Source organism: Juglans regia, chromosome 1, assembly GCF_001411555.2.
Source record: "Juglans regia cultivar Chandler chromosome 1, Walnut 2.0, whole genome shotgun sequence".
Lineage (NCBI taxonomy): Eukaryota > Viridiplantae > Streptophyta > Magnoliopsida > Fagales > Juglandaceae > Juglans > Juglans regia.
In genome coordinates this window covers 39,077,937-39,089,671 of record NC_049901.1, presented here as the reverse complement: position 1 = coordinate 39,089,671, position 11,735 = coordinate 39,077,937, and the positions used below count along the sequence as shown (strand labels likewise).

Here is an 11,735-nt window from a genome sequence, read left to right as displayed (position 1 = left end):
TAATAGAGCCAGGCCCGATTGAAAAGAAGGAAACAGAAGTTCAATCATCATATCGGGCTTTGGAGGCTTGTATTGATCCGCAGCCCCATGGCATTGTATCACTCGTTTAACCGCCAACCGACATAAGACATGCCAAGACACTGTTCATTCTGTTATTTCCGAGGATGTTTTAAGGGTATTTTATTGAACCATACGCCGCTTGTGAAGCTGAAAAACTCCTCCACCGTCAAAAAAGATCTAGAGCGCACTCAAAAATCTAACTTCTGCGGTGCCATTTTAATTAAGCTTTCAATTCTTCAAAACCCTCCTTCGGAGTTTCGGAGTTTCTTTTCCCGGCTAGCTGCCACAAAATGGTATCTCTGTTTCTTTTGAATTGTTATTGATCCTGTAACTTATAATTTCCTCTGTTTCGAGAAAGCTTAAGAAAATAACTGAACTGAGGCGAAATCTTTTGTTTTTAAAACCATGCTAGGGCAGTATATGACGAGATATATCCAAAAAAAATTTACTTTTATGTTCTCATGCAATCATACAGGGAATTAATGAGGTGCTGTTTCTGCGTTTCTGTTGATCAAAACAGGGTAAAGGAACAGGAAGTTTCGGGAAGAGGAGGAACAAGACTCATACGCTGTGTGTGCGGTGCGGCCGTCGCAGCTTTCACCTCCAGAAGAGTCAGTGCGCTTCCTGCGGCTATCCTTCCAGCCGTATCAGGAAATGTGAGCTTTTCTTTTATCATTATATACACACACACACATATATACACATATTAGCTTCGTATCGAATCTGCCATACATGCATGCATCCATGCAGCTCCTCTTGCTTCTTCAACTTGTGACAACTCATGTGATGGCCTTTTGTTGTGGATTTATTAGACAATTGGAGTGTGAAGGCGATCCGGAGGAAGACCACAGGAACCGGTAGAATGAGGTATTTGCGCTATGTTGCCGTCCGATTCAAGAGCAACTTCAGAGAAGGTATTTGGTCACTCTGAATAATACAGTTAAATATCATGTCAATGAGCTAATAACGTGAAGATGAGCATGGATTTAATGCTTGTATGTCTTTGGCTCAGGAACTCAGGCAACCACGAGAAAGAAGAGAGCTTTGGCCTCGAAGTAGTTAAGTTAGCAAAGGATGTGAATTTTGGGTACTTATCTTATAGGGTAGTTTATGCAAGTATTAATCGTGCTGAAAAAGTTGTACCGAAGTTTTGGATATGGTTATCACGTTTACTTAAGCTTTTGTTTGGAATGACTAATATTATTTATTTGAGAAGTTTTATGATCACAAAAAGATTTCATAAAAGTTAATTTACAAATTGTTATGGTTTCATATGATATATATTAGATCTATTTTATAATAAAATAATTTTATAATCTGATATACCATTTGTAGTTTTACTTTTATGAAACTCTTTTTGTGGTTAAAGTTTTTTCTTATACTTTAGCCACAAAGTGATTAAAGTATTAAAATATAAGAAAATACTTTAGCCACAAAGTAATTATACAAAAATAAATCTACAAATTGATATGACTTGATGTGATACATCATATTGTAAAGTTACTTTTATTATAAAGTAGATCTAATAGATCCCATGAAATCACGTCAATTTGTGAGTTTATTTTATATAATCTCTTTATATCTGTAGTAGTTCTTATTGCAAAGTTTTTCCAACTTGAGTTTAAAATCAGAAGAAGAAAGAATAATTGATTATATATTTAGTTCCTTGAGACATGATTTTATTCTATTATTTTCTCTCAGGGAAGTAGCGGTTTTGATTCAATTCTGTATATGGTGATTTGAATCTTTACTTCTTTGTTGTTTCATTCTCAACGTCTGAAGCACAGAGAGGTAAATTGGGCTCTTTTTTTTGTCTTTTTTTTTTTTATAACCATGAGTATCCGGGCTAACTTGCGCGCACCTCGACTAATCTCATAGAGTCCTGAAGTTAACGACCAGATAAACCCTCCAATCTAAGGGAACTCGAACTGGTGACCATTGGGAAGCAAACCCAAAGCTAGATCAGCTGAACTACCCCTCAGGATTATTGTCTTTTAAAACTGATGTAAAGATATAATTCGGTAGTGGCATAAACCAGTTTATGCTACATATGATTTATGCCTCTTTGTTGTTCATAATAACACTCATGTATGCCTCAATTTCAATTCTCATTACTTATTGTATTTTCTGGGTTACTTATTTTAGATGGAATTAAGATTAACCCAGCAAATGAATAAAGTATTTCTGGGTTTTGCACTATACAAATACTATTCATTTCAAGTTAAATATAGAAGATCATTTTCCAACAACTGGCAAGGCTAGAATAGTGGTATTCGAGTTATCAAATGAGAGTAGAAAGTGCACTATGATTTGAAAGTAAACCCGGTTATGTAGAGAGAGAAAATTTGTGAAAATTAAGGAAGTAGAAGACAAGTGAATAAGCCCATGCAACCTTGCCGTTTCTTATTATTCATATAATGAAGAAAAAGAACAATGCAAATTCAAAGTTGGAGAATTAACTATCCATCAAATGATAGAAAATCTCGTAAGAGAAAGTTATTGATCAATGGTAATCAATAAATCAATACAATGTATGTAATTTGATAGAACCCCAGCCAGAAGATCTCGAGTGTGTGAAGGTTCCAATTAAAAGATTAAAGATAGTAAGCAACTTGTTTGAATATAGGCCAGCCAGCTCTCCATACCACTCATGCCTGCTTCCAAGTCCTTGGCTGGAATTGGAACTCGTCTTCAAAGTGGTAAAGGAGTATATATAAATCTTTGAAATTCAATGTGAAATGATCCGACCATGCTGGCAAAAAGAATGGTTACCGAGTTTTTCGAGTCTAAATTTATCCCTTCCCCTCATTGTGATAACAGCCGCAGACCAGCTTCTAAATCCTTTATGGTAAGGGTGCAAAGTTCATCGGTGTCTATACAGTCGAAACTTAACCTCAGGTCCAAATACTCTCTAGCATTGACTAGCATTGGATCCACCAAACCACCATTCATCTCCTTCCGCTGCTTTTCTGTTGTTTCTCTCTGTATCAATGCTGCCACGGCTTCTTCAGTGCAAGATGGGTGTAACTTAAATCCATACAACAAGCTATCGTCTGCCTGATTGTTCATCTTGATATGGAGAATCTTGGCTAGTTCTTCTGAACTGAAGTCATTAAAATTGAAAAACTTGGTCACCCGTCTGCAGAAGCCTTCATTAGAAGCAATCACTCGCTTCATTGGTTCACTATACCCAGCAAATATGACAACAACTTTTCCACTGTCCATGACAGACATAATCTCTTCTAAAGCTTCCAATCCATAGTCCTTATCATCTGCCTTCTGCATGGGTATCAGTCGATATGCCTCATCCACAAAAAGAATTCCTCCTTCTGCTTCTTTAATCTGTGTACAGTTTTCTATACTTGAGTTTGTTACAGTAAAGCGCTCAAACTTGTCTCTGCAAAGAGAGAGAGAGATTCTAAGAGCATAATTCAGAGAGCCAAGTGGTGTACCTTTCTCCTAGTTTTTGGCCCAGTATGACCAACGAATTCTCCAACCAAATCAGTCCGCTGTACTTCTGTTACCCTGTCGGTTGGCAGAATCCCCACCATATGCAGTAATCTTCCTAGGATTCGAGCTACCATAGTCTTACCTGTTGAAGATAATACTAATCATCTTGCATTACAAATTTATAAAACAAGTGACAAGCAGGTGATGTGTTTGGATATAGTACTAGTAGTGGGGGAGGGGAGGGGAGGGGGTGGTGGAGAACTGAGTTGACTTGAAGTGTTTGAAATTTGTATAAGCCTTGTAACAAGCCAACTCAAGAAGTCTACCTTGCTTTCTTACAGTCTGAATTTCCTTTAATAAAAATAAGATGCCTAAAGTAACACGGTCTTTTTCTTACAATGTTAATGATTTAAAATAAGATTGTATTCCAAACTCAGAGAGCAAGTACCATTGCAATATAAACAGGAATTTCAGTGTTGAAGGAAAATAAAGAAACATCATTATGAGACACAAACAATCTTGCCAGCAACTACCTGTTCCAGGATTGCCAAGGAATGCCATATGGGGGGTTCTTCTGGTGCCAACTTTCAGCCCAAGGGCTCTACGCCTCTCATCCAAAAGCATCCCCCTTGCCCATTTCCGTAGTTGTACCTTAAGCTCATGCAAACCTACTACATTTGATATTTCATTTTCAAGCTCATCCATCTTAGCTTTAGTTTCACTGCATGCTTCGATCGCTCTTCTCTTCCGCTGCTCTTCAAGATGCCAGTTCAATAGTTCCCGCAACTTTTCACTTCCTGGGCCTGGTGAGAGATGATTTAGAGGAGTCATGCCCTCCTGCAATTCAAATGTTACACCAACTACGATTATTTACAAAGGGAGAATCTTTACTAAGCCAAAATCATGGCAAGCAATTGCAATCCACCGTACATTATCCCTAGCATTACAATCAGCATTGTACTCGAGCAATGTATTGACAGTCGAGTAATCTTCAGCTCGAAGTGAGTACCAAACAGCAAGATGTAATGGTGTCATTCCATTCTGTATTAATAAGACAGCACAATATAGAGTTTACCATCAGAAATCCAAATCCCACTTTTAATTTGAACTTTTCAAAAAATGGATCATAAGGTAATAAGAAAAAGCACATTTGCTTTGGCTTCAATAATAGCACCATGACCAAGAAGCAACTGTGCAGCATCATTGCACCCATTCTTTGCTGCCATGTGCAAAGGAGTTTCTCCATACTGCAAAGCACATCAGTTTGACACTCAGGAATCAATAACAAGATCAATAAGTCGTGAGCATAGGCTTAATAAATCCCAAGCATCATTGTAATGTATTCACTTTTTCCAAAAAAACCAATTACATTAATACTTACCATGTTCTTGGCTTCCAACTCAACCTTATCTGTCCCTTGCCGATCAAGAAGAAATTTGACTATCTCAGCCCTGTTATAACCAGCAGAAACGTGAAGTGGCGTCTGTGCCATCTGAAATCAAGCAAACAAAAGGGCTGCATTAAATAGAAGAATAAACAACTTCATATAATATGCAGGTTCCGGAGTGCATCAACGAACACAATGAAAAGCAGACCTTATTTCTTCAACTCTTTAAAATAGAAGCAGATATACATAAGCAAAAGAAAAACCCAATAACAAAAATAAACACTATGCATTTTAATCTGTTTTACTAACAGCATTACTGCCTACAATACATTGTTTCCACTCCAACGTTTGCTGAAGTTACTACTAATCTGTTCCATGTTCATCCTAACTATTCTAAAACGTGCTCATTTTTATGCCTTGAGACCCTATTCAGCATTGACAGATTCTCTAGTACATGCAATCATCGCGTTACGCACATTATGAAACTCTAGTAAATATACCTAATGAGACCCTCTATATCCAATGCACAGTTAAAAAAATGACAAGATTGAATTATATAACAAAAATAAAGGCTCAATGCAACCCTTAATGCACACTAACATGAAGTTCATTCGTCCCAATAGATCCATTCGCGTTTCTATTCTCGATATCAATAAAAAATCAATTTTGTGCCTGTTTCCTCTCCAAACTGAACCACAAATCTGCACCTACCAGCCAAACACTCTAGATGCACACTAACAGGTTTAAGAAAGAAAAACAAAATTCTGGCCTCAGGCAATGACAGTATGAATTTCCTTGAGAAACTAATACAACATCCCTTACCCACCAAAATTCATTTCCCTCGGATCAAAAGTATACGGTAGTCGAGCATAGGGCTCAAATGAGTTCAATTCGTTTGATTTTCAGGACACAATTCGCACCCTTTTCGAGAAAAAAAAAAAAAAAAAAGCCATCAAATTGAAAGTACACAAAAGAATTGCGATTTTGGGCCAAACGAAAAAACCCAGCTCGTAAAAAGAGAGAGAATGGGATCTTACGACGGGGTTTGTGTCGTTGATAAGAGACGGGTTGTCTCGGAGTAGCCTTTGAAATCCAAGAAGGTCACCGGACTGAGCGTAGCCATGAATAGTGGTTGGTTTGGCAGATCTTGACCGTTGGTTCTGTGGCTTCTGCATGCCTATGAATCGGGACTCTCTCTCTCTCCAAAAGAACAAAAAAACAGAGATAATGGCAATGAGAGAGACAGAGAGATTGAAATTACAGAGACTTGTGTGGCCGAGGACTTTGGTTGGGTGTTGGAGTCTCTGTCGGTCAGCAAGGAGATGAAGCCGGTGCTCAAACTTGAACCCGCGTCCGCACTGACACAACTAGGATTCTGTAAATTCTGGTTAATCTCTTTTATGCTGATTTCAAATACCCGCTGTATGTCGTTCAACTCTGGCTGTTGCCAGCTGAGCTGCCTTTGATTCTCATATGGGGGAGATTGCTTCGTTGGAATTAAAATCATCTCAATTTATTATTATAATTTTTTAAATTTTAATATAAAATATAATAAATAATTTAATTTTTTTAAAATTTTAAAATAATAATAATAATAAATAATAATATTCTAATAATATTTTATCATCTTAATTCAATTCAATTCAACTTAACTTAATTTAATATTTAAACATACATTGATGTCTAATCATAAACTAATCTCAACTGATTAAGAAAATAAACTAATAAATTAAGTCTTATCACAATTATTGAATATTTAAAAAAATCATGGTAATTATAATATTGTAGGTAAAATTTGGATAAAAACTTTAGATAATCCAAACCTATTATTGGTATGCATCATGCATTTTGGGTAGTAAATTAGACTTTCAAAAGTCTCGTTTATTTTTATAAATAAGATGAGATAAATTGAATTAAAATTAAAGTTAAAAATTAAATAAAATATTTTTAAAATATATATTTTTAATATTATTTTTGTTTTAAAATTTAAAAAAGATAAATTATTTATTTTATTTTGTATTAAAATTTAAAAAAGTTGTAATAATTAAATAAAATGATTTTTTGAGAAATTGGGTAAAAACAAACGAAATGTTACCTATTGGATTAATTCTAATAAATCACTTAGATCGATCATTATTGGATTACAAAATATTATCAGTTCATTTAACTATCATCCGATATTTTGATCAACGCATACCTCGACTCACTATCTAAACCAGGCCTAATGAGTAATATGTGACTGGTGTTGTTAATTATATAGCAACACATTACTGTGAGAAAATGATTTTATGTTCAATCTGATGGAAACCAAAGAGAAAAAGAATGCTGAAAGTAATTGGATCACTTCTAGAAAATAAAAATAAAAACTTCATTGCAACCTTTGCCATTAACAGAGTCCAACTAATAGATAAAGCAATGAAACACGAAATTTTTCTTGTTATATACTAAAATTAAAAATAATAATAACGAAATAGCCTAAGACTCATGCAGTTTGTGCAGTTTGTGGGGGCAGGAAGCCTTTAGCTTTGAGGCTCTCCACTGCTTCCCGAACAGCATCTTCAACAGGAGTGAAGACCAGACCCATATCGATTAATCTCCTCGCTGCATCTTGGCATGCCGTCAGTCCTGGCTGAGTTTCCCCGGTAAACCTGTAGCTAATTCAAGTTATGAACTTCCGCCACATGGAATCATATATTTTTCTATTAAAAAAAAATACAAAAAGTGGAAGACTGAAAGGTCAAAATGGCTGATAAAGCTGGATGACAAGTTTGATAACTTGTGTTCTGTTCTTCAGAGCAAGTGGAGATGCAACAACAATAAGAGGTATCAATTGATGCGAGTTGAATAAAGAAAAAATTTATTCATCATCTCAATTCTCATCATCCCATAATGTGGCATTAATTGATAAGTTTACAAGTGAAATATAATAAAAGACAAGATAACTTCATTCTCAGTTATCAATACACTCATGCAGGTTAATCACTCTGCCGAAATGAGTTGTACTAAACTTGGCACAGAGAGTTTTCTACACACCCGTGACATCCACACTTAGAGCATGATTCATAGCGTTTGTGAGTTAAGTGTTAGATCTTTAAATCAAGTGAAATTTGTGATATCCTTGCAATATGCATGTGAGATAGACATGAAATACGTGCATAATCATTATTAGGACCATTATAGATGTCAACCATTGATTAACAGACAGGATCGACCAACCTGTATCTACTTCTACTAAAAAACAAGCAAGCATAATTCAGCATAGAACATTAAATATATTCCCATGCAAAGGAATGTCATATAATCTGCAATCACTTGAATCTAAAGACAGTCTTCAACCCAATCATAAACTTTATTGATACAGGTATAGAAACTCAATGACCTCCCCTCATAAGAACCATACAAAAGAATTTCATCTCATACAGCACAAACAAAAACATCCAAATTATAGCTCATATAGAAGCACCCAAATACTGACTGGCAATAAAGGAATATAATTGCAAGAAGAAGGGATCAAATCATGTTCACGTGACCATAATTGCAAGATTCCTTGTTATCGAACAGTGGGAAAAAACCTTGGGCTTCCTTGTGCTTTAAAAACTGGGTTTTTTCTTATTATTGTTGTTCTTAAACACAATTCATCGGCACATGTGCTATTGATCATCCTGAGATTAGATATTATCGGTGAGTTCATCGGAGCTATAAGAGATTACGTGGAGTGGATGGCTTCATTTGTGGGTGAAGAGATTGAGTTGGTCAGTTTATGCAAGCCAGATCCAGTTTCTACAAAGCTTTATCTAAATTGGTTGTAACAAAATACTTCTATTGGTATATTTCAGGTGGTGGCTGAGCATCCACAGTATTTTTTCTTTTGACAAATTTGTCGATTTATCAAAAAAATCTTTTTGTAATTTAATTATTGCTTTATATTTTTTTACTTTGTAGATTGTGAATGCTTGTTTAAGTCTGTCTATAGAATGTTTTAAGTTCACCTCACTTTAGTTGTATTGTTGGATCTGTCTGCAAATTTCCAATACCAAAGTTTTTTATTAACTCCTAGACATGGATTTTGCGTATGATTAGCCTGCACATATCAATTATGCAAAGTCATAATACTTGAATTGAGGGAATTTTGGTTTAAGCTACTAACCTGTGGATAGGATACTCAGGGAAAATTTTAGAGACTCTCTCAGCAAAATCACCAAACTGATAGATACCACTGGTACACAGATATCTACCGGAAGCAGAAGGAGTCTCAAGGAGCAAAACTTGCGCCTTGGCCACATCTCCAACATGCACAGCTCCCAGCCAGTGATATTCTTGAGTATCCTGCGATCCCTGTAGCAAGTTCAGCAATACTGCACAGCTCGCATTCAAACCAGGTTGCAAGAGTGGGCCAAGACTTGTAGCCGGATGGATGGCTACTACATCTATTCCGTGCTTCTCAGCAAATTCCCAAGCTGCTTTCTCCGCCAATGTCTTCGACACTGGATACCATTTCTGCCAAACCCAAGACACAAGGAATGCATCACAAAATTAGAAACACCGTTTTACTAATGCATATCGAAAAGTGTGATTATTGAGCAGACCTGGCGAGATTTGCAGTAATCGAGGTCGGTCCAGGAGGATTCGTCGAAGGTTTTGTGCGGGGGCCAGTTGGGGTTGGGAACCAGCGCAGAAATTGAAGAAGTGAGGACCACACGCCTTACCTTGGACCTCAGAGCAGCTTCCAACACATTGAGGGTGCCCTGCACAGCAGGCAGAACTAGTTCCTTCTCGGGATCCTTTGGGTCCTCCAGCGTGCAAGGCGAGGCAACGTGGAAGACACCCTTACAACCATCAACGGCCTTGCATACTGCATCCAGATCCAAGATGTCGGCCTCGTACACCACCAGGCGGTCTTTGGCGCCGGGAAGAGCAAAGAGGTGGGAAGGATCGGAGCCGGGGAAAATAGAGGCGTGGATGGAGGAGTAGCCAGAGTTGAGGAGGGTTTTGACCAGCCATGATCCAATGAACCCGTTGGCTCCGGTCACGCAGACTGCCTCCTGCTTATTGTCAGCCATATATTTTCTTCTTTCTTTGCTTGAATTCTGAATCTATAATTTTTCAGCCTGCAAATACTCAGTTTATTTTCGAAAATAAATAAAGTGAACAACTTCACCATGGTAAGTGAACAACTTCACCGTGGTTTCTGTTTTTCATCCAAAATCAAATTCTTTACACTTCACAATAGAATTCATTACAATCGGATAAGATATTTTAACTCAAACTTCATGCAAATCTGCAAGTCCGTGATTTGTGCGAACTATCTTATAAACTTTGAATCTAATGTAGGTGTTATTATGATCACGACCACCTCCCAGGCCAATTGCCCTCTACGGCTCTACCATCCTCTTCATTTACCTAAAAAAATATACAAACGTTGAATAATCTAAATTTAAATGCAGAGGGGGTAGGGAGAGAGCAATGGCGAAAAAAGAAAACAGATATATATCTGCACACGATGAACTACGCAAAAACATGAGGATGCGATCATTGCAATGAATCGTAGGCCAGCCTGTGAATGTGTTTGTGTTAACAAAAGTAAGCCAATATTATTGACCACATTTGCTCACACGCTCGCTCCAAGAAAATTAAGAAAAGATGATGACCTAACACACATCAATACACTCCCGAGCATTCATCAATCACCATAGAACATTAAACAAAACATTAAACAGAAATAATTCTGTAACACCAGAAATTGAAGGGAAATCACACACGAATAAACTCACTTCGAGGGAAGCGCCTATAAAATAGAGAGAAATTATAGGAAAGGGAAATTTAGGGTTTCATCACTTTTCAGATGTCCTTCACTGTTGCCACAATGTTCCATATAACAGAAGCCTACAATACTGTAGCAACAAATTATGTGTAGACCCGGTATCAAATAGTATAGTGACCCACTGATTTCCAATCCTTCCTTTCACCCTCTTGGTTCTTTGGTTATGTGATCCTGTGATTGCGTGTAGTGAAATTTCAGGGTTTGTTTGAGTTGTTGACATGTCAAAAATAACATGATTTTCTTCACCTTTCTCGCACACTTCCTCCTCGAGGCCCCCACTAATGTCATTGTCCAGCAACACTTCTTTTAGCAAATACAGTTTGGGGTTTTGACATCTATGACCCATCTTGCATCACAATGATATCATAGCCATTTCACCCTTCTTTCTTTCATATGAATTTGGCTTATTTTATGGATGGAGAAGGTTGGCTTGTTTTGGTGGTTTTTGATGGTTTCGGATTGAAGTGTTTGGTGTTTTTAAAATTCCAGAGTTAGGTGAGTAGTTTATGCTGGATCTGGGGTTTCTTTTGGACAGGTTAATGTTTTCTTCTAGTATTTTGGCTAGGTTGTAGGTTGTGGTTAGGTTGGTGAGGTTGAACATTTGTACAATTAATCGAATCTCGTCCTTTAAGCTGCTAAAAAACACTTAATTTATAGATATTGGACAACCCCCGTAATATATTAGATAAGGTTTCAAACCTTGCCTAATAGTCCTCTACTGTCCCAATTTGCCTCAATCTAGTGAGGGCTTCCATAGGGTCGTCATATGCATTAGGCCCAAACCTAATCAACAGTGCCTTAGTGAATGAGTCCCAACCTCGAGTTTGGACAGTGTCTTCCATTTCTTGGAATCAAATGAGGGTTTTTTTCCCTCCATGTGAAAAGAGGAAAACCTCAATCGGTGATGTGGCAGTGTGTGATGAAAATGAAAAAATTGATTAACTTTGTAAATCCAACCTGCAAAGTCTTTACCATTGAAAACAAGAAAGTCCAATCTCACTGTTCTAGCCTACACCT

General features: G+C 37.1%; 3 protein-coding genes across 6 annotated transcripts; 1 reads left to right on the top strand and 2 right to left on the bottom strand.

Annotated features, from left to right (window-relative positions):
* The first annotated feature begins 203 nt into the window (after positions 1 to 203).
* On the top strand, positions 204 to 1,275 carry LOC108979374 (60S ribosomal protein L37-1-like). The gene is made up of 4 exons (XM_018950048.2): positions 204 to 353; positions 581 to 716; positions 873 to 974; positions 1,073 to 1,275. Exons 1-4 carry the CDS (start codon positions 351 to 353, stop codon positions 1,117 to 1,119), a joined length of 288 nt encoding a protein of 95 aa, XP_018805593.1. The 5' UTR covers positions 204 to 350; the 3' UTR covers positions 1,120 to 1,275.
* A 1,163-nt stretch (positions 1,276 to 2,438) lies between these two features.
* On the bottom strand, positions 2,439 to 6,350 carry LOC108979371 (ESX-1 secretion system protein EccA1-like). Its single transcript, XM_018950042.2, has 7 exons — positions 5,935 to 6,350; positions 4,892 to 5,002; positions 4,659 to 4,757; positions 4,441 to 4,551; positions 4,044 to 4,347; positions 3,513 to 3,652; positions 2,439 to 3,402 (listed from the first exon to the last, which is right to left on the bottom strand). The coding sequence occupies exons 1-7, from the start codon at positions 6,070 to 6,072 to the stop codon at positions 2,866 to 2,868; spliced, it is 1,440 nt and encodes a 479-aa protein (XP_018805587.1). The 5' UTR covers positions 6,073 to 6,350; the 3' UTR covers positions 2,439 to 2,865.
* Positions 6,351 to 7,251: 901 nt separating this feature from the next.
* Positions 7,252 to 10,896, bottom strand: LOC108979372 (cinnamoyl-CoA reductase 2). 4 transcript variants are annotated; one of them, XM_018950045.2, is made up of 4 exons: positions 10,669 to 10,896; positions 9,484 to 10,005; positions 9,045 to 9,394; positions 7,252 to 7,545 (listed from the first exon to the last, which is right to left on the bottom strand). In XM_018950045.2, exons 2-4 carry the CDS (start codon positions 9,955 to 9,957, stop codon positions 7,380 to 7,382), a joined length of 990 nt encoding a protein of 329 aa, XP_018805590.1. In that variant the 5' UTR covers positions 9,958 to 10,005; positions 10,669 to 10,896; the 3' UTR covers positions 7,252 to 7,379. The 4 variants fall into 4 exon arrangements, with proteins under 4 accessions (XP_018805590.1, XP_035539337.1, XP_018805591.1 ...); XM_035683444.1 differs by having other exon boundaries at positions 9,484 to 10,297; positions 10,669 to 10,855; XM_018950046.2 differs by having other exon boundaries at positions 9,484 to 9,990; positions 10,669 to 10,855.
* Between the last annotated feature and the right edge of the window lie 839 nt (positions 10,897 to 11,735).